Source organism: Alosa sapidissima, chromosome 10 (genome assembly GCF_018492685.1).
Source record: "Alosa sapidissima isolate fAloSap1 chromosome 10, fAloSap1.pri, whole genome shotgun sequence".
Lineage (NCBI taxonomy): Eukaryota > Metazoa > Chordata > Actinopteri > Clupeiformes > Clupeidae > Alosa > Alosa sapidissima.
Window position 1 is genome coordinate 9,805,144 of NC_055966.1, and position 20,551 is coordinate 9,825,694.

At 46.7% G+C, this 20,551-nt stretch overlaps 2 protein-coding genes and 1 long non-coding RNA gene across 6 annotated transcripts in view; 2 read left to right on the forward strand and 1 right to left on the reverse strand.

Annotated features, from left to right (window-relative positions):
* atxn1b (ataxin 1b) overlaps positions 1-10,324 on the forward strand; it is a 20,052-nt gene extending 9,728 nt beyond the window's left edge. For all 3 annotated transcript variants that reach the window (XM_042107100.1, XM_042107099.1, XM_042107101.1), the window contains exons 2-3: positions 1,897-4,245; positions 4,644-10,324. In XM_042107100.1, the coding sequence (XP_041963034.1) occupies positions 2,212-4,245; positions 4,644-5,264 (2,655 nt within the window). In that variant the 5' untranslated portion in view covers positions 1,897-2,211 and the 3' untranslated portion in view covers positions 5,265-10,324. The remainder of the gene's footprint in view (positions 1-1,896; positions 4,246-4,643) is intronic.
* Positions 1-10,324, forward strand: part of LOC121720718 — a 16,406-nt gene extending 6,082 nt beyond the window's left edge. Inside the window, exon 2 of the long non-coding RNA XR_006034613.1 lies at positions 8,728-10,324. This is a non-coding gene — a long non-coding RNA (uncharacterized LOC121720718). The remainder of the gene's footprint in view (positions 1-8,727) is intronic.
* A 1,590-nt stretch (positions 10,325-11,914) lies between these two features.
* On the reverse strand, positions 11,915-20,015 carry mylipb (myosin regulatory light chain interacting protein b). Of its 2 annotated transcripts, XM_042107902.1 has the most exons (8): positions 19,806-20,015; positions 19,034-19,224; positions 16,604-16,789; positions 15,635-15,832; positions 15,149-15,313; positions 13,966-14,419; positions 12,712-12,937; positions 11,915-12,671 (listed from the first exon to the last, which is right to left on the reverse strand). In XM_042107902.1, exons 1-7 carry the CDS (start codon positions 19,890-19,892, stop codon positions 12,761-12,763), a joined length of 1,458 nt encoding a protein of 485 aa, XP_041963836.1. In that variant the 5' UTR covers positions 19,893-20,015; the 3' UTR covers positions 11,915-12,671; positions 12,712-12,760. The 2 variants fall into 2 exon arrangements, with proteins under 2 accessions (XP_041963836.1, XP_041963835.1); XM_042107901.1 differs by having other exon boundaries at positions 11,915-12,937.
* Positions 20,016-20,551: the final 536 nt, after the last annotated feature.

The following is a 20,551-nucleotide window of genomic DNA, read 5'->3' on the forward strand; positions in this document are numbered from 1 at the left end:
CCCCCTCAATCTCTCTCTCCCTCCCTCCCTCCCTCCCTCCTGCGCACACTCGTTGGCTTGTTATGAAGCAGCTCCTGCTGCAGGCTCAGCTCAATGTGGGTCAGGAGAAGCACTCATCTCTCTCTTTCTCTCCATCTCCATCGTGCCATCGTTCCTCCTGTTTCTGCAGCTTTCAATCTCTCGGCCTCCCTCTCTTCGCCTGTCATTCCTCTCTCTCTCGCTCTCTCTCTCTTTCTCTCATTTGTTCTCTCCTCTCCTTGCTTTTTTGTCATCCCTTCTTTTCACACCCCATCTTTCCTCTCTCTCTCTCTCTCTCTCTCTCCTTGTCACCCTCCCTTATGCTCTGTGCTCCTGCTGCTCCTCCTGGCAGGGGTGGTGAGGGTGGTGAGGGTGGAGGTGGTGCTGCAGGTTTGGGTGCTGCTGGCTCTCTCTCCCTCCAGGCACAGATGGATGCTGTGACCCCTCGCTGAGCCAGAAGGTCACTGGGTTTAACAAAACTGTGTCGACGATTCTCACCCTAGTGTGTCCCTGGCAGCCTCTGCCGTGATTAGCTGAGGTTACTTACACTCCCACCCCTTATACAATCACACACACACACACACACACACACACACACACACACACACTGCACAGTATCACACACACAGACACACAAACAAACACACACACACACACACACACACACACACTGCACAGTATCACACACACATACACACACACAGACACACAAACAAACACACACACACATACTGCACAGTATCACACACACACACACACACACTGCACAGTATCACACACACACACACACACACACACACACACACACTGCACAGTATCACACACACACACTGCACAGTATCACACGCACACAGGGAGAGACAAGCACACCCTTGAGCACACAATAGGAAGAGATCTAAGCACAAGCACAGAGATAGAATATGCCATGAAAAAAAGGGAATGGGGGGGGGGGTGTTAAGAGGCTTAGAGGTGCCTTTAACACAGAGAAGAGTTTAATAGAGAGAGTCAATGAGAGCGGAGGACAAGAGTGTGTGTGAGGGTGCGGTGCAGGAGAATGGTGTGGGGCAGCGTGGTGCGGTGCGGTGCGGTGCGGGGAGATAGGGCGAGATGCTCGTGTTCCACACTGGCCCTGTTGACACGGCTCCCTCTCCATAACCCAGTTTCGTCTTTGTCATTTTCATTAAGTATTTAAATGGCCTCGGGTGCCGGCTGTAGATAAAGAGCAGCTTAGAGCGCTGCTGCCCGGCCCACTCTCCTCACAGGCCCTGGGCTCAGCCATGCTCCCACTGTAACCAGTCTGTCAGTAGTCCTCTCGCTCCCTCTCTCTCTCTGTCTAGCGCTCTCTCTCTCTTTTATTCGTCTCTCTAGCATCCTCTCTCTCCCTCTCTCTCTTTTATTTCTCTCTCTCTCACTCTTTTTCTCTCTAGCAACTTTCTCTCTCTGACTGAAATTGAAATACAGTATCTCTTACATGCAGTATATCACTGTGTATGTATCTCTCTCTGCTTGTCTCTCTCTCTAAGGCACACTCTATATATAGGCCTATCTCTCTCTCTCTCTCTCTCTCTCTCTCTCTCTCTCTCTCTCTGTGGCTTCCCTCTGCTCTGAGGACTGTGCCCACAGTAGTCTTCTAATTCTGTTCTGTCAGAAGTGGAGAGTGTAACCGTGGTGACAACAAGTGTCTCATCACACTGCCTTCTCATCTGTGTTATTTTTGATATGTATTAATAGTTTGTAGCTTGTGCCAGTGATTGATTGTTGTGATGGTTTGTGTTTCTGTCTGCATATCTGTGTGTGTGTACCTCTCTCTGTCTATCTATTTGTGTGCATGCGTATACTCTTGATGATTACATCTATGTTTGTGTTTGTGTCACACAGATTTCTACGAGAGGAAGAGGAAGGCAACAGTCATTAGGAAATGATTCCCCATGAAGCCAAGAGAACGCTTCTTCACAGCAGGCACTCCTCTCAATACTTCAGACTGAGAGCCAGGCCTAGCAGACCTTAGTGTGCTACAACAGAGTGTGAAAAACAAACTGACACAGACACAGAGAGAAAGAGTGTCATACAGGGATAGAAAGAGACAAACCGAGAGAGAGAGAGCTCTAACAAGGACATAGGGCAGAAAAAAAACAACGCCTCTCTCTTTCACAGAACAAGAACTACAACTAATCAAACCAGGAGGACGCCGCCATGAAGTCGAGCCAGGAGCGCGGTAACGAGTGCCTGCCCCCGAAGAAGCGGGAGCTGCTGGTGCTGGAGGAGCGGGCGCTGGCGGCTGTCGGGGAGAGCCAGCGGGGCGAGAACCTGGCCTGGCTAGCCAGCGTGGCCAGCATGGCCTCTATGGCCCCGGTGGGGGGCAGCCAGGGCAACAGCAGCGGTGGGAATGGCACAGTCGAGTCGCAGAGCCCGTCGCACGAGATCCTGTCCATGGTGACCGAGTTCCATCCCTCCTTCTCGACGCCGTCGTCATCATCTTTGTCTTTGTCGTCCTCTTCTTCGTACACCTTCTCTTCGTCCACTACGTCCATGTCCAGAGGAGTCGGCGCCGGAGTTCCGCAGTCGGCCGGTCAACCCACCGTCCTCTCCACCGGACTGGCCCAGCCGGCCGGGACCGTCCAGTACGCACCGCTGCCCCAGAACCTCCAGCTCATCGGGCCCTACACGGGCTACATCTCCTCCCAGGTGCTGCCTTCGGCCGCCAGCCCCGCTGGACAGCACCCGCGGCCTCAGACGGAGGCGTATGTCACGGCGGTTGTCTCCCAGTCCGCCTCCAACGGAGACCACCACCACCTTCACCACCACCACCACCACCCACAGCAGCACCATCAGCAGCAGCAGCAGCACCAGCAGCATCAGCCAGGCCTCGGGGCAGCGACGTTGGCCGTGTCCGGTGGGGTGACCTCCCCTGTCCCCCAGCTCACCCAGCCCTCCACCCAGTGCATCCAGCTGGACGGCTCCTCCCTTGGGGTGTCCGTGAGCTCCCCGACCGGCCAGCTCCCGCTGCACCTCCACCCCCACAACGCCACGGTCCTCACCCCCCACACGCTTACTCTGGGCACCTCCCAGCTGCTGGTGCACTACGCAGACGCTCCCCAGGCCAAGCTGGCCGACGGCGGTCAGAGCAGGGAAATCTACAACGGGGAGATTGTGGAGACGACCGGCGTGGGCCGACACGCGGCTGCTGGTGGCGTGCTGAAGGTGGCGACGGTGCCGCACGATAACGACCAGCGGTCACAAGCCCACGGTATGAGCCTGGCGGCCCGGACCCAGGTGCTGCTGCCCGCGGAGTACCAAGACAGCACCGGCCTGCACACCTCTCTCATGCTGGTGCCCAGCAGCGCGGCTGACCTCCAGCGCAGCCTCGGCAAGGACCTGAGCGGCCTGCCCCGGGCCGAGAAGGGGGGCATCTGTGTGGGCAAGCCCATCTCGCGGGACTCCCGAGACTCACGGGGCTCCACGCTCTCGCTGTCATCTCTGGAGAGCTTGGCCTCGCCAGCACCTACTCTGTCGCCCCACGCTCTCCTCCAGACCACCCACGCCAGCACCCAGGAGATGGCGGCGGCCGGCATCTACTCGGCCACGCCGCTGCCCATCATCGGCTACATCTCTGGCGGGGCGTCGCAGCAGCACGGCGGCTACCACGGCAACCTGACGCAGCACCTGCTCATCTCGGGCAGCCCGTCGTTGCTCATCCCCGTCAGCACGGGGCCGGGGCCGGGGGAGAGCGAGCACACGGCCCGCGCGATCGTCACCGCCCCCTCTGCGGTCGTCACCGTCTCCTCCAGCAGTCACCAGGCGTCTGTGGCGCAGGCGCCTCCTCTGGCCACGGCCGCCCACGCCTACGTCAGCCCGATCCCCGTCGCCACCGCTGCCCTCCCCGACCCCGGCGCCGCCGCGCTGTCGGACGGTCAGCAGAACCAACACATGGTGCAGGTGTCCCCGCAGCAGGCCCACGTCGTCCAGCTGCCTCCGCAGCCCGCCGCTGCCGCGGCCCCTGTCTCTCCCTCGGCCTCGCTGCCGCCCTACTTCATGCGCGGCTCCATCATCCAACTGGCCGACGGGGAGCTGAAGCGTGTGGAGGACTTGAAGACGGAGGACTTCATCCAGAGCGCCGAGGTCAGTGGTGACCTCAAGATCGACTCGAGCACCGTGGAGCGCATCGACTGCAGCCAGACGCCTGACGTGGTCGTCATACAGTTCTCTGTTGGGGAGCACAAGGCACAGGTGAGAACTGGCCTCTCTCATGCCTGCATGAGAGCCATGCATCATATTTACATTTTGGTAGCCATAAAAGCCTAGTAAAAATGAGCCATCTTGTTAATGATTTTTCTAACCAAAGTTGACCAGTGTTTTAAAACCAGATGTTTTCCACAAATGCTATTGCTGTCCAAATAACAGTCTTTATATTATATGCTGTTCATCTTACCAGCTGTTTTTGCTCTCACTTTCCCTCTGATCAGCTGTTCTCTATTTAGAAGTGTGTCTGTGTCTCTATTTAACACTGGCGTGCTAAGCAGCTGTTATGTACAAAGTTCATTCACCCTGGCTAATCTTTTGCTGATTCCATTATGGAATCAACAATGCTTCACTCAGTTGCTAATGGTGATTTTGTTTGCCCTCAGGTGAGAGTGGAGGTCCTGGTCGAGTACCCGTTCTTTGTTTTTGGGCAGGGCTGGTCCTCCTGCAGCCCTGACAAAACCACCCAGCTCTTGGAGCTCTCCTGTGCCAAGCTCTCTGTGGGCGACGTCTGCATCTCCCTCACACTCAGAAGCGTGAGGAACGGCTCGCTGAGGAAAGAGCAAACCACAGAGCCTGTGGGCACCAACTCCGCCAAACCAGCCAAGGTTGGGGGACCACCCAGAGATCACGAGGCCCCGCGAGAGGGCCTGGCCAATGGGCCGCGGCTGGTCAGTCAGCGCGCCCCTGGAAGCAGCGGGCCTGGAGGAGAACCAGCGGCCGGAGGTGGGGAGCAGCAGCAACACGTTCGGACGATCCAGATCCACCAGACTCTCGTGGAGAACGGCAGGACGGGGGAGCCAAAGGTCGTGAGCGCGCCCCTGGAGTCCGCTGGGGCCCCGGAGAGGCCGACGGCCAGCCGCAAGAGGCGGTGGTCAGCCCCTGAGAATCGGGAGGCGGAGCGACTGTACGAGGAGACACCTCCCACTGCCACGCTCCCTAAACTTGCTTTCATTCCTCAGGAGGTCAAAATCAGCATCGAGGGCAGGTCAAGTACTGGTCGTTGAAGGCTCTTGCTTGTGGTGAGCAGAGGGACAATGAAAGGCGTAAAAAAAAGAAGTTCTTTGTGTTTGTGATTAATATACACTTAAAAAAGACATATATGAATATATATATATTTTTCCTTTCTATCCTGATTACTGTAACTTTTGCTCAATTTACACAGTATTTACTTCTTCTGACTGTTGCTTTGTTTTGTAACCACACGTAGACCTCCTTTGAAGTGAGTTGCACAGGGAGTCGTCGATAGTCGTCGACAGGGGCGTCGCTGAGGGGCGGGGGGGTTAGGACGATTCTAAGGGCCCAGCACTGACAGGGGGCCCCCAGAGACCCCCCCCAATAATACTATATATTATCAGGGGCCCAGAATTATTGTCTGTCATAGGGCCCAAATTATCTAGCAGCGCCCCTGGTCGTCAGGGACAGAAGTACAGTTGGCATGGAGAAAACCAGTGCACACTACTGCATTTAGTACTGGATGCTGATGTCCAGTCACAATTTTGACATGAATGTGTATTTCTCCCCCTCCATGCCACTCCACAGGCTAAGGGAGGAGAGAGGCTGGTTCCAACCTGTTTAGTCGCTGCTCCACTCCCTCCAGCCTTGCTGTTTCCCCTTGGATGTATATGGCTAACATGCTACCTAGCAATGCATCACTTACATTGGCTCTCTACATACATAAGAGAAATACTGTAGGTCTTGTGGATGGATCTTGTAAAGGAGCATGCTAACTTGCAAGGCATAGTTTTTTTTTGAAGATATGAGCTGGGGGGACATAAAAGGAGCAAAAACTTTCAGTTTTAACCAGGTCAGTAAAGCGCAGTAAACATTAAAGGTGACTTTTCCTGAGGTAGAATGTTTAAGAGAATTAATATTTGCATCAGACCAGTCCAATAGCAGATGCCAACCTTGTGCACAGGAAACAAAAGCCTCATTTTGACTCATCCGGTGCCCGGCTGTTCAGAAACGTATACACCCTGTTTAGTAGCACTTTACCCAACAAAAAGCAAACTTGCAGATGGAAAACACCCACCTCTGTTTTGTTTCCATGGCAACGGGGCGTGTTAGTGAGAATTGCGTATGATGTCAGCACCATTCTGTCTATTTCAGCCTGTCCTGTGTGACCTCAGAATCATTGCATACAGTTTATGCTGGTTTCTTTATAGTGGAGGCTGTATTTGAGCTAAACTACTTAGCCTAGCTCATATTTCAGCAGAGCAAAAACAGCAGATGCTACTTACTTGACTTAACTTGCAGGTCCAAGAGAAGTTTTCTTTTTGTTTTGGTGGGTGTGTGGATTATAGGTGTAATGTGTAAGTCAAACATGAATGTAAGGTGCTGTCCATTCCAGTTTCTGAATACATGACCTCACTGCTATGCCCGTCCTTGGAAGTTGCAACACTTGTCTGTGGGAAATGAATTGAAAAGCTCTCTCTCGAGTAACTTTAACACAGTTCAGCAGTAAGAGGGACACATTTACAGCAACTGGAATCCAGCAATGATAGTAAAAAGCCTATGGACGAGAACCGTTTCCACTAATCACAGGCTTTCTGTCCTTGGGGAATATGAGCACAATATGCAGCTCCAAAGAGAAGGTTTAAATGGATGACTACAGCATGGACAAACATGAGGACATGCCCAACATGCACCAAGTCTATACTCAGAACGTCCCTCTTCAGCTGTGAACCAGCTTTAGCCGGAAGTCAGACAGAGACTCAGACAGTCTCAAAGGGAAATTAAATGTTCAATAGCTCTAAACAAATCAGGGTGAGCATTTTCAAACTTAAAGGGATATTCCACCATTTGGAGAAATACACTAATTTCCCACCTCCCCTTTTAGCTCCAGCTCATTGAATCAGATTAGACCGTTAGCTTATAGCAGAGATGCTAACGCTCTAATCTGATTCAATGAGCTAGAGCTAAAAGTGCTACTGTCAGAGAACGGCTGGATGAACTAGGGAAAGGTAAAACTCAATTGTTTAACTCGAGGGGAGGTGGAAAATGAGTGTATTTCCCCAAATGGTGGAATATCCCTTTAAGTAACCATACAAAAAACACACTTTTTTTTTTACTTGTACAGCATTGTCTTGTATAGTTCAAAGATGTTGGTTGGATCTATAATGTGGTTTAGGGGTACTTTTGAACCAAAAGCTGGCATTCACACACTCATGTGGTATCTTGTTCCATGTCTATAGCTCCCCACAAAAAAAACTGAATGCCGTAGCTAGCCCTTCTATATGGTCAACAAGCAAAAAACACTCAAAGGAATGCCACAAATAAATTCTTCAAAATGTAGCCTACAGCAAGTTCGTTGAATACATTTTGAATTCAGATAACAAAAATGGCATGGAATACTTTCTTCTCAGACTTACATCTACAAAATTATACATACTATCTTCTCAGACTCAATATAATTTTGTAGATTCTTTTTTTTTTGCCGTCCACAACCTCTGGCTACAGATGCATATTCATCATGCTCTGCACAGATTGCATAACCTCTGACTAAACTAGTCTTTGTGTCTTGTTTGGGAACGCTGCCCATCTGTGAGCGTAGTGTGTGTGTGTGTGTGTGTGTGTGTGTGTGTGTGTGTGTGTGTGTTTGTGTGTGTGTGTGTGTGTGCTGTGTGCTTACTGTGTTGGATCTCGATTCCTTATGGAGAGAGAGAGAGAGAGAGAGAGAGAGAGAGAGAGAGAGAGAGAGAGAGAGAGGCTTGTTTGCAGAGCTGACAGATGTTGGTGTGATGTGATATAGACGCACCATGGATTCTCTACGTGTCTGTGAACCTAATGTCTTTAAGGATCTCATCATGGCTGCATAAGTGGATGTCCATAAATCAGTGTCCCAGCCCCATGACACCACAGGCAAAGTGAGCCCTTCGCCTCCCTCTTCTCACTTTTGTAATGGTACTCCGCAAGTCATTGAACTGACAAAGCATAGACCACTGGTGTCCCTATGGTATAATTTGTACTGAAAGCATTGCAGATAAACAAGAAATTAATCAAAGCTCTACCCCCAAACACCCACCCCAACCCCCCGCTTATGCACATCCAACTGCTCTCTAGTACATGTTTTATATGTACAATTGTGCAATAATATGCTTGGTGTGATAAAGTCTGGTTCATCACACGATCCCGCGTTGTATATGAGCATGAATGACCCATTTTTGACGTCATTCCCTTGAATTTTGCGATTTGCACATCTATTTTGATGAAATGTGTAGAGTCTGCAGTGTAGCCTGTGTCACTATCTCAGACTGTGAGCTCAGTGTTATCCATTAGCATTTGGGTCTAACTGAGGTGTTCGGCATAGTAGCGCTTATTTAACCATGTGTCTGATCATGTGCTCTCATTTATTCTTCATACAGTAAGTTTGTTAGTGTAAGTGTGTAACTAAAATCCAAACTTTAGATCAAACTCAGGGGTGGTGTGTGTGTGTGTGTGTGTGTGTGTGTGTGAGAGAGAGAGAGAGAGAGAGAGAGAGAGAGAGAGAGAGAGCATTTGTGTTCCTGATATATTCTCCCATGTTCAATTCAGCCCATTGGTTCGACAAGGTCCACAGCTGGATATTTTTTAGAAAGCAAGTTAAAGGCAACACAATTGCCTATTATCATGGGGACCATGCTAAATTGCACATACATTCTTGGCTAAATAGTGATGATTATTATGCACTTTCATGATAGGAAATAGTCTCCTGTGACTTTGGAGGCTCTGCCATTTCCTGATCACCTGTTTATTGTCAGATGAATACAGAGTGTGTGTGAGTGTACAAGGTGGAGAAAGAGAGATAGAGAGAGAGAATGACAGAATGAGAAAGAGAAAAAGGCTATAGAATGATCAAAAGTTTGAGAATGGCCAACCAAACCAGGATACATCCTTCTGATTTTGTTTTCCTAAGAGTGAACTACATTCCCACTGACAGAGAAAATGACTCTGTCGCCATATCAGTTGTTGCTCAGCGGAGCATTTTTTTGTCTCGGTGTTTTGACTACGGAAGCACAGGTGTGGCTTTCAATCATGTGTCCTTGTTTAAAAAGCTGGTGGTGACGTTGTCAGTAGCATTATTCATTGCTTTTGATAGTACTCTGGTAGTCGATCTACTCACATGTTGTACATGTATATGTTGCCCTGCTCTATCCTTTGCTGATACAGCAACACAAATGAAGTGTGGTGTGTGGTGAGTGGTGTGTGGTGTGTTTCTCGGGTGTGTGGAATGGAAGGCTGGTTTTGTCATTTCTCAGCATCACTTGCTGATTCACAGGGCCATCACTGAACTGTTCATGGCAAACTGCCACTCTTCACACGCTCAGGCTGACTGGCCTACTGACTGTTGCATCGATTATTATTATTAATATTATTATGAATGATCATAGTAATAATATAAATATCAATAATATTAATGTTATTATTACATTTACAGGTCCTGAAAGGTATCTGAGTAATGATTTTTTTAAAATCATGAAAAATATATCGCTTCAATAAATTTTTAACTAACATGAGAATCAGTGCAATCCCTCCCTGAGATACAAAAAAAAAACGTCTTGATAAAACTATCTTTTTCCCGGAATTCTTTTTGTACTGGGGAATATGGGCAGCATGAATTTACCCAAAGCAGTGTTGGGGAGCTCCTAGTGGCCATGAGGTGAAATTACACTTTCCTTTGTTCCCGAGTTGCGGGATCTGTTCAGACACATTGATATTGCAGTCTACATTTTGAATGTGCAGTCGCCAAGCCCTGGCCTCAATAGAGTTCAAGAAGATGGGGAATTGCCATTGTGGGTTTGAAGGGAGGATATATATTTACGTGTGATTCATTTATGTGTGAATGCCCCAAATTCTGAATGTTGTATCTGTTCTTAATCTCTTTATACCCCCAATAATTATAGAAAAGAGTGGTGAATATATCTTCATGAGAGACTTTGTGACCCTCTGTTTTCTAATTGTGGGGTGTCTACGTGTAAAAAGCACTCAAGTCTGTTCAGTGGAATTAATGGTCCTTTCTTTGGTGGTGCTTGCATTTTTTTCTAGTTAGAGACACTTTAATTTTAATAAATTTGATTTGAAAACACAAGCTTTGAAGTGTCTTTTTGATGTTGTATAATTATTTGTAAACTAACCCAGCCAAACATATTTGTTTTCATATTTGTTTTCTTCCCTCACATCACATCACACAGCAACACAACTATTGTCTATAAGATTGAATACAGTCTTATAGCGTTATAACATCATAATTACCTCATATATTGTCCATGGTCAAAACAATTGAGATCATGAGGCCAGGTTATTTAACTGGATACAGAGCCATGACAAGAACATTCTAAGTCTCTTTGGCCAGCATTTTTTGACAAACATTTATTTATGCATTATAGTAATTGTACTTCTGCTCATTTTCGGCCATCTCATAACATGTGGGGCTACTTCCCTTCTACACTGTTGTGTTTCTGATGTCCTGTGTCCAAGGAGACCGGATAGCGAGTGACTGAGGGCCAGTGTTCGTTGCGGCACACTATACTGTAGGTGTTCTTTGACCCATGTGTGAGACAGCACTGCTCCCATGCCCCATTGACTAGCAGATGTGTGAACCTGAAGTGCAGTTAAGGCTCCCAAGTCCCACTGAGACACTGACCCCCAGGGCAAGAGCTAAAATGTTACGTAACGTCCAGAGACGCCCAGTCGTTATATAATGGCAGCAGAGAGCATGCAAAGAGGCCTCTGACCGACGGAGACTGGCAGCTGTAGCTGAGGAGACTGCTCTGGGGGCCTGAGTCTGCGAGTCTCCTGCTGGCTCAGGTCTGACCTCGTGCCCGGGGGGAGGGTCTGCCTGTCTGTGTATGTATGCATGCACGGGGCCTCTCTCTCGCTCGCTCTCTCTCCGCCTCCAGAACATTGTGTGCTTTTCCCTCTCAGCACTGTAAAGTTCCACCCAGTCTCTGCATGCACAAGATTTCTTTGCCCTCACACTTGTTGACAATCTTTCTGACATTTCTAGGCTAAGACTTCTAGACATTATTCAATGAATGGTAACAAAGGTCATGTTATATAGATGCATTAACAAAAACTTCAGGATCAGTTCTTGCTCCAGCGCTGATGTTTAAAGCAGATATAAGAGTCATTAGGTAATCATTTCTATATCACCAAATGATACCTGACGTCAGGAGATGGCACAACTCCCTGCTCTTATGTAATGTATGCATTATGTTACAGTTTTATCAGCTTATCAGATCAGACCTGAAGTAGACTTAGCCTACATGGGAGCTGTGTGGTGGAACATTTATAAGTGTGTGTGGTGAACATTAGACTTCAATGTGATCAGCCAAAAGGGTAGAAATGACTGTACTGTCTTTACATTATCTCAAACTAGTACTGACAAATGTTAATACAAGACAGGGAAGAGATAATCCATTCTTTGAAAGTTTACAATGCATGCTTTCCAGCCTGATCCGGTGATGTATGGCTTTTGAGATCTTTGGTGGTAAAACTAACCATTATGAATTCAAGAATGATCAATGAGGTAAACTACTAACTATTACGCAATATTAATATTATATCGAATATTACAAACACACAAGTACAGAAATGGCTCATCATTCGCTAATGTAAAATAATTTTTGGGGGGATATTATACAAAATATTAGAAAGAAATGACACGCACTGCATGGAGTTACCAAACATAATGGTTTAATAACCTGGGTGATATGAAATATTCCAAAGCCAAGTGAAAACATTACAAAAGAATACTGACATACAGTCAAATGTATGCTTTATCAGCATCCAGTCATAATCCAGTCATAATACATTTCTGAGACATCATTGCATTTTTATGGTAATTCAAGAAACCATGTATATGTAAAGTATAAGATCAGAAGAAGGAAATGCTACAAGATTAGTCCATTATATGGTGTGTGTTGGACCTGTCCAAAAATAAAGCACATTCAGCTTTCAAAAACACCCAAAAGCTTGTGCATACTCCCAGAAAGGATCTCTCTGACTCAGAGTGTTCATGGAGTCCTCCTGAGACTTTCCCTTTTTCAAGACTGTTCCCTTTTTTCCTTTCATACATACTTTTACAAAACAAAACATGGCATCAAGTAACTGTGGAACTGGAGTCCATCAGATCTACTGATGGCAGGTCCATGACAAGAAAATGGTCGTCGAAATTAAACGGAATCTCTGATGGCTGTGTCTGTATGGAAAAACAACTGTGGGTAGAGGGTAGTGTGTGTGTGTGTGTGTGTGTATGTAAGTATATGTGTGTGTGGGAAGTCTGAGGAAGGGCCGTAAGGCTTGAAACGTTACCAAAAAAAAAATAAAAAATACTTACATGGGAGCTCTACAGTGTGCGGATCTTCACTTTGTCTTGTGTGTGTGTATATACCAGTATATACAGTGTGTGTGTGTGTGTGTGTGTGTGTGTGTGTGTGTGTGTGTGTGTGTGTGTGTGTGTGTGTGTGTGTCTATGTGTGTGTGTGTGAGGGGCGGTAACCAGCACCTCCCTTTCCACCTGTGATTAACAGATCTTTTCACTGTCCGTGTAGTCCATTGCAGCGTCTCTGTGTGAGGGCAGTGCCCTGTGTATAGTATAGGAGGTGTGCTTGCTTGGCAGTGCCAGGTTCAGCAGGCTGGCACATGTGGGAAGGTAGACCTGCTGGATGTGGTCCACTTCTGAACGACACACTGGGCAACACTGCGGAGAAAAACATAAAAGAAGAAAATGATTTTTCATTTACAGTGTCCGATCAGGCCATTGACCTGCAAACAGTGATATTCAGGTACTAAAATAATGTTTGGTCAAAGACATGATGCTGAAACAGTGCGTCTTCTTCCCTCAAATAAAAGGCAGCAACGGCAAAAGAGTCTGGAGAACAACCTTGAACTCTGCCACCCTGAAGCGTGTCACCCAAGTCAATTCAAAGAATTTGCCCAGAAATAAAAACTGTCTGCGTACAAGTTTTCAGACAGCTGTCACAGTGCCGTCAGCTATCACACTGACATTCAAAGCACGCTCTAAGTCTCTAAGGTCAGGCAAGTTCTCTTAGAAGACTACCTCTTCAGCATGATAACACTCCTGCATGTGATGCTGAGGACACTAAGAGTACTTGGAGGAAGTCATTTCCAGCAGTTGACTTATACGACTTCACCTACAAGTCAAGTTACGTCAGTCCTAGTTCACAGCTATGTAGAGATTTACAACTGGTTGGAGAAAGAGGTAACCCCAGGTTATGTAAACACGGTACTGTACGTTCCGCTAATCATTAACCTAGTCAACTGCCTGAGCATAGACTATGCTGTCCCCTGCGAGACACAGAACAGATCTATAGGTACTGCGAGCAATAAAGTGTTCCAACAGTATGTTCGTGCTCTTGCCCATGGGTCACACTATCGCATCCTTATCTTATCTGGCTAACTTCAGGATTTTTACACAATTATTCCCGATAGCCATCATCTTAACAGTGGTCAAAGGATTTTATGACCACTGGTGTATTCACAGAGCTCCGTAAAATTCCTAGAGTTCTTACAACATTCTTGGCCAAGAATGTTTTTATTTGCAGGTCATTAATGTGTCAGTAGCCAAACAAAGTCCTAAAGCCCCGTAATACTTCAGTTGACAGTCATAAAGGTCATAAGTGCATTGCTGATTGTGGCGTTTAGCAATGCAAATCAGTCACGATGAAAAGCCCCTGTGAGCTTCACTGAGGGGGGGGGGGCTGATACCTGGAGCTGGGTGGCGCAGCCCTGACAGCAGACGGTGTGTCCGCAGGGGCAGAAGGCGGCGTTGATCTCCTCCTCGCAGCACAGGGCGCACAGCAGGGCCTCCTGCAGCCTCTGGAGCCGCTCCCGCACCAGCCGCGTCTCCTGGCAGCCCTCGCACGCGCCCTCCTCCTCGCCCTCCTCCTCGTCCGCCTCCTCGTCCTCCTCCCCGTCCTCCCCGAGGGAGCGCAGCATGGAGCGACACCGCTGGCCGCCTGCCGAGGCGTCTGTCGTCGTTGTCCCCCCGGCGCTGAAGAGGGCCCGGCGCGTGCGGTCGTACACCTCTTTGGAGGTGCGCTGGATGTCGAAGACGTAGCGCTTGCCCAGGTCGATGTTCTCGTTCAGGAAGAGAGAGGCCAGGTGGCCTTTGAAGTCTCGGCTGTATTGCATCATCACGGCGCTGGTGACCGTGTCACATCTGACGGAGGGAGAGGAGGACAGACAGACAGGCACTGAGGGGTCAACGACTGTGAAGGCCAATCAGGAGACATTCACAGGGGCAGTTCCCCTTTTAATACAATCAAGCATGACACTAATGAAATTTAAAAGTGCCTGATCGCGACAGATAATTAGATACAGATTACATTATGGCTGCTCGTTATTGCATCTTCATGATGTTTAATCAGTTATATCTAGAAGAGACTTGAGAACAGTTTTACTATTTAAAAATAAAGTAAAGTGACTTGTATTTAACAGTCAAATCCAGAGCAACACCCACTGCTCTCTCTGAGCTTTAGACAGACAGGCTACATGATAAATGGCTCAACTGCTTTAAATCATCAGTAAGGAGTTTTGGTTGAAACTACTAAACTGCAAGACTAGTCTACTTGTCTATTAGTCTACTACTGAAAGGGCATGCAGAAACCTTACAAACACCAACAGCACAGTTCCCAAGACTTGGTAGCATCCTAACTCATGTCTTTTGGTGATTTAGTTGGTGATGTAGTATTGTGAACATTTTTCTAACACATACTATATAATTAATTTGAAGATAATACTAGAAATTAGAGTACTAGAACTGGATTTGTAATGCTACAATTGTTGTATGAAGTCTCTTTAAGTGAAGTGGACGTGCAGGTTATGGGGAGCAGAAGTTCACACTTTGAGATTTGTGTAAATAAAATGTATTCTTATTTGCGACCATCACCTGTAGAAGGCGTGGATCTCTGTGATGGCTCTATACAGGCCCTTGGCTGCTCGGGAGCTGACAAGCTTGAACTCAAGGACAACACTCTCGCCGGTATCCTTGGTGACCGTCAGGTTTACGCTCTTGCCCGAGTGTGTGGCCATCTGGAAGACTGGATAAACAATCCTGTGAGGAAAAGACAACGTCGCATATTCTTATCAGACTTAAACAGCATTTGTCAAAATGATATTACTTAATTGATGGTATCTAAACACTGCCATTCAGTCACCCATCTGTTATTATTTGCTATGCAAAATAAAATATCTAATATGATAATCACTAATCCCTACTGAAATATAAACACATTAACAAATGTGTTCTATATCCACCTACACCTGTACGCTCTTATTCATGATTAAAAACTACCTAAGCTAACTACCTAAACTACCTAAAAAATATGCCTACTCTAAAGCCTGGTCTGGCTGCCTGTAAGTGCAGCATATGTACCTGTTGATGAGTGTGAAGTCCTCCTTGCAGACGGACACTCCCTCTGGGCCCACTCCTATGGCCAGACTCTGGCCCTCGCTGTTCCTGGCCCAGTGCCACTCCACACCGTAGTTCTCCAGAGTGGACACCAGCTGCAGGGCCTGGTACTCTGCCGACGGACGGCCCATCCCCTCCAGCTCCTGGTGCTTCGAAATAAGGCTAAAACGCAAATGCAAAGCATATGCAAAACATGCACACACACAGACACACACACAGACACACACACACGCTCTAGTTGACAGGAATTCCTGACTCATATCTCCAGTAACACTTCACACGAAGTCAAAAGCCTAAAAGTGCTTACAGAAGCAGAAAGGTAGCATGTTGACAGAGGGACAGGCAATTTGCTGATCACAGTTGATTAATGAACTCCCGTCTGTGTGTGTGTGTGTGAGTGAGTGAGTGAGTGAGTGAGTGAGTGAGTGAGTGAGTGAGTGAGTGAGTGAGTGAGTGAGTGAGTGAGTGAGTGAGTGAGTGAGTGAGTGAGTGAGAAAGAAAGAAAGAAAGAAAGAGAGAGAGAGAGAGAGAGAGAGAGAGAGAAAGAGTGTGTGAGTGAGTGAGAAATGGATAGAGTTAAGGCTTTTTCAAATGGGCAGCATAAGAGTGGAGGTAGATACCGCATATGGTCGATATTGCCCCTAGTCCATTACATAAAAACGCTGTGCATTGAAAATCTGACAGACATAAGATACTGTTCTTGAGAACAACAACCAGGCATGCCATTTTAGTTGAGTACATTTATCTACTTGGCCAGAGACTCAGAGTGACTAACCAGGAGTGTCAGACGCTCCTCACAAGGTCACATGCTTAAAACCGGCTCAACAACAAATGCTGCAGCAATGGAAGAGGTTACTTTAGGGCAAAAGGCTGTTTGCACTGTCTGGTGACAGCTGCAGTCCAGGTGGTGAGGGCAGTAATTACTGTACCTACCCGTTGAGGGTGGCAGGACTGGGCTCTTCTCCGCACAGGTGGGCGTAGCTATACTTGGCGGTGTTGGGGTTGTAGTCCCCCAGCTCAGCCTGGGCCAGCAGGGCACAGAACTCGGCGGCCTGCTCAGCGTCCAGGCGCAGGCTACCTCTGTGGAGCTCCTCCTTCACGTGCAACAGGAACAGGTGTCTGAGGGGACACACAGAGCGGATGAGAAATGCTGTCGGACCACTTCAGCGGGGATAAAACATCAGGCTGGACTCCGCCACAATGGCAGTGTGGATTTGGTGTGGAGAGACAGTGGAACATTTGAGCACCAGTAATGTTTTTTTGGTTGTAGTTGTTTTTGTCAGCACTGGCTTCCTGTGACCATCTGCCTTGACATTCTTATCATCGTGGACAGAGATTGAGCCAGAAAAAGCGGATGGATTGCAGGCTATTGGTGACCCCTCTGCTGCAGTGCCAAGTGATAAAGCAGGAAACCATTCCAAAACTCTGCCTTAACGTCACATGCGCTGAAGTAGACCAAATGAAACCTCAAAGAACAGATGAAAAAGATAACGATGCCGACAACTACACTTGTGAATGTTCACATTCCACTAATACGCCCAATTCGATGCTAAAGCACATATTATGCTATTACAGAGTAAGAACATACAATCCAGTATAAAGACAGTTGAAAATGACATAAGTGTGAAAATCACTGAATGTTGACACATTTCATCTTGTTTTCCATTACAAAATATGGATTTCAAAATGGTAAAGATAATAAATAAGTTAAACATTAATGTGAATGGACACCTTTTAATGTCTCTCTCAAAACTATGAGGTAAAAAAAGTAACCATTTCCCATCTAATCAACATCTGATGCATGATGACGCAAAAGAGAACTTAAGTTTGTCATTAGGAATCTGACCTAAGGTAACCCAGACCACACAGCAGGCGTAGCTTCTCTTTCTCACACGCACAAATATTGTCTCTTTTCTTCACACTCTTTCCTCAACTAAAAAACAGACAGCAACATCAATATTCTTTTTTCTGCCTCAAGTCAAAATAGTCTACTAAAATACAGACATAGTAGATGAGGAAGCTGATCTGTTCTGGCTATTATCCTGTATTTCTCCAGGGATGGCTTGGGGCCCCACCCATTGTCTTCCTTTGATTTGGTAGCAGAGGTAACTAAAGTTCACTTGTTACATTGGCCCATAAAGACACAGACAGAGCAGCTGTGCATACTGTACTTGCAGCAGACTAGTAGGTAGGCCAATGCAGCTCACGACACATGTAGAAGAAAGACATGTTATATAACAGCCACAGTTGTTAAATCAAGTCTTCCTGTTCATCTTTAATTGCTCAAAAGCTTGTGCCTTGCCCCTACAAAAAAGAACCACAGGAATCTTATCGTTTTTTGGGCCAAATATTCTAGAAATCTTTATAAAATCTTTATTTATAATACTATGGATATTATGGGAATCGTATAGTCTTTTGGGGCATATACAGGTAAGGCTGTTCTATCATAACACTATAGAGGGCAAGGATATTATAGAGGTATTACAGTAGTAATAGTATTATAGACTACTATAGAGCTAGAAATCTTATTAATAGTATTACTATAGTTCTTTTGTGTAATGGGTGGTGTTTCATACCAGTGAATTTCATGTTTAGATAAACAACAGAGTACAGCCAAAGGGTCACTGAATGCAAAGCCATTTGGCATTCTTGTGTGCTCATTACTTAATTCAACTAATCCCAGTAACAACAAGCTCCATGACTTTCAGGGAGAAAAACAGCATACATTCAATAGCCTGGCGGGAACTCTACTTAATTCATCGTTCAGCCACGGTATTCAGTCCCATACAAAGCCTTATATAACCGGGCAAAGAAGCGCACAATGCAAGCCCTGACAGCTCAAAGACAATGGCAGAGTAGTTCAACCAGGAACCAGGCACACAAACACACACAAACACACACAGACACACACACACACACAGACACACACAGACACACACACGCTTTCTCTCTGCCCTAAAAGTTCTGGGAGGAGGCCGGTCATGACTATATTCCCCATGGCCCTTACAGTCCCACTGCCTCCCTGTTTGGGAACACACTGTACGAACTCAGAATTGTTGGAGTGTACAGTGGTGAATCGCAGGAGGAGGGGGTGGGGGGTGTTATAGTAAAGGTGGCTTGTATATTCAGTTAGGAAACCCAGGAAACGTACACCCAGTGCAGGAAGTACTTGTACAGAAAAGTCATAAATTACCTCCAGATGGCAGAGGTGAAAAGAAACCCACTGAACTGCTGGGTAAGAGCCAGAAAGACCCAGTCTTTCTTTGAATGCATGCACAAGCACGTCCCATGACTCAAAAAGCAGCTGTGTGTGATACAGTGCTACTGTGGGTTTGAAGAGGTCAGTGGTGTGGCGTCTCTCACCTTGTTTGTTCCTGAAGGATGAGATGAGGCTCCACAAAGAACTTCACTCTCAGTTTCAGTCGGCATGGGGACACGTTGTCCATCTGTTGGGAGATTCTGTTTCTCAGATTCAGCCACAAGCTCTCTCCTCCACTGCCAGTAAACTGAAGTCCAAAGTAATCCACTTCAATGATTCCCAACTTTTGACATACCTGAAATGAAATATGCAGTGAATGATGAAATATTGCTCCTCTAGTGGAATAACAACGCCGCACTGTAGCTTGAATGTTATTCTTCAGATGTGTAAGCTGCTCTGGATAAAAGCCTCTGCTACATTAATAAATGTCGGCCTACATGTAAATGTAAACCACACAATGGCTGCTGGCCCAAGCTGCTTCTGCGTCTTCATAAAAAAAAAAAAAAAAAAAAAAAAAGAGACTATAACCTGGAATTTAGCATTGTTTTCTAAAACTGCACTAGGCTATACCGTTCACAAACCGTTTTAACCAATTTATCACACACTGCTGCTGTTCACACCATCCTTATGCTAAAATAACCTCTTCCTGAAAATTTAAACTCTGAAGTTATTATGGCTGCTATTGTTCTGCTGCTGGTGGCGGCGATGTGACACTAGACCGTAAAGGAAACCTTAAGCAGCAGTCAAGGGTAAGGTTCACGGGCATTTTGCAAGACAGGGCAAAATAAAAATAAACTATTCGAAAGTCTACCATACGAGTGGACATGCATTTATTTGAAAGGTGACAACTACATTATATAATGCAACATTGCCTACCTTATTCAAGCAGTCCTCTCCGTTTGCCTTGGCATCGACCTCAACCTCCATAACAACCGAATCAGATCGCGTAACGTGGCAGAACATTTTGAACAGTTATTTTGGTGTAGGCCTACCCTGGCAGTTCCACGGTTTATAGGTGAAATTGCTCGCCCTGAGAGGGTGAACGCATGCAAGCGGTGACTTCCCAGTCCACGAGCTAGAAATGACAGCGACTGGTTTATAAAGGGGGCGGGCGTGCACTTTTTCCAAAATCCAATCAGAGCCGACTTAAGAAAAGAGAAGGCGGGACTACAGGGCCCTGAGGAAATCCATGTGACGACTCTCTCATGTTTCACAATATTAATGATTATAAATCTCAGACAAGAAGCTAAACAACACCTTACCTAAAGACTTTAAAGTGGAATAGGAAGTGAAATAACATAGCCTACTAGTAGCTATCTCTACCCAATGTGCTACAATGTATTTATCACAAGCAACAAGTAGGTGACAAAATGACAATCGCTTGAACCCATGTCTAGACTACAGGCCTACAAGCCTAGGCTACATATCCAGTTAATGGAAGAGATATATCAGGCCTTGAGCATAATGTTGTAGGCTATGCAATTAATCATGAAGACGGATATAGATCTAGCAAAAGTAACAATGATTTCATAAATAGGATCGATGACCTCTCCACAGGACACTTGACTACATGGTCATGTGTGAGGCTCATTTCTCGTGATTTGAACCCGGTTAGAACATTT

What these genes read in the sequence shown, in the direction of transcription:
- mylipb (XM_042107902.1), bottom strand. Translation starts at nt 19,892, where the DNA reads ATGTTCTGCCACGTTACGCGATCTGATTCGGTTGTTATGGAGGTTGAG. An exon ending in GAGATCCACGCCTTCTACAG is followed by an intron (nt 14,420 to 15,148) that starts GTGATGGTCGCA and finishes TCCCTCCGTCAG; the next exon opens with ATGTGACACGGTCACCAGCG. An exon ending in GCTGCGCCACCCAGCTCCAG is followed by an intron (nt 12,938 to 13,965) that starts GTATCAGCCCCC and finishes TTTTCTCCGCAG; the next exon opens with TGTTGCCCAGTGTGTCGTTC.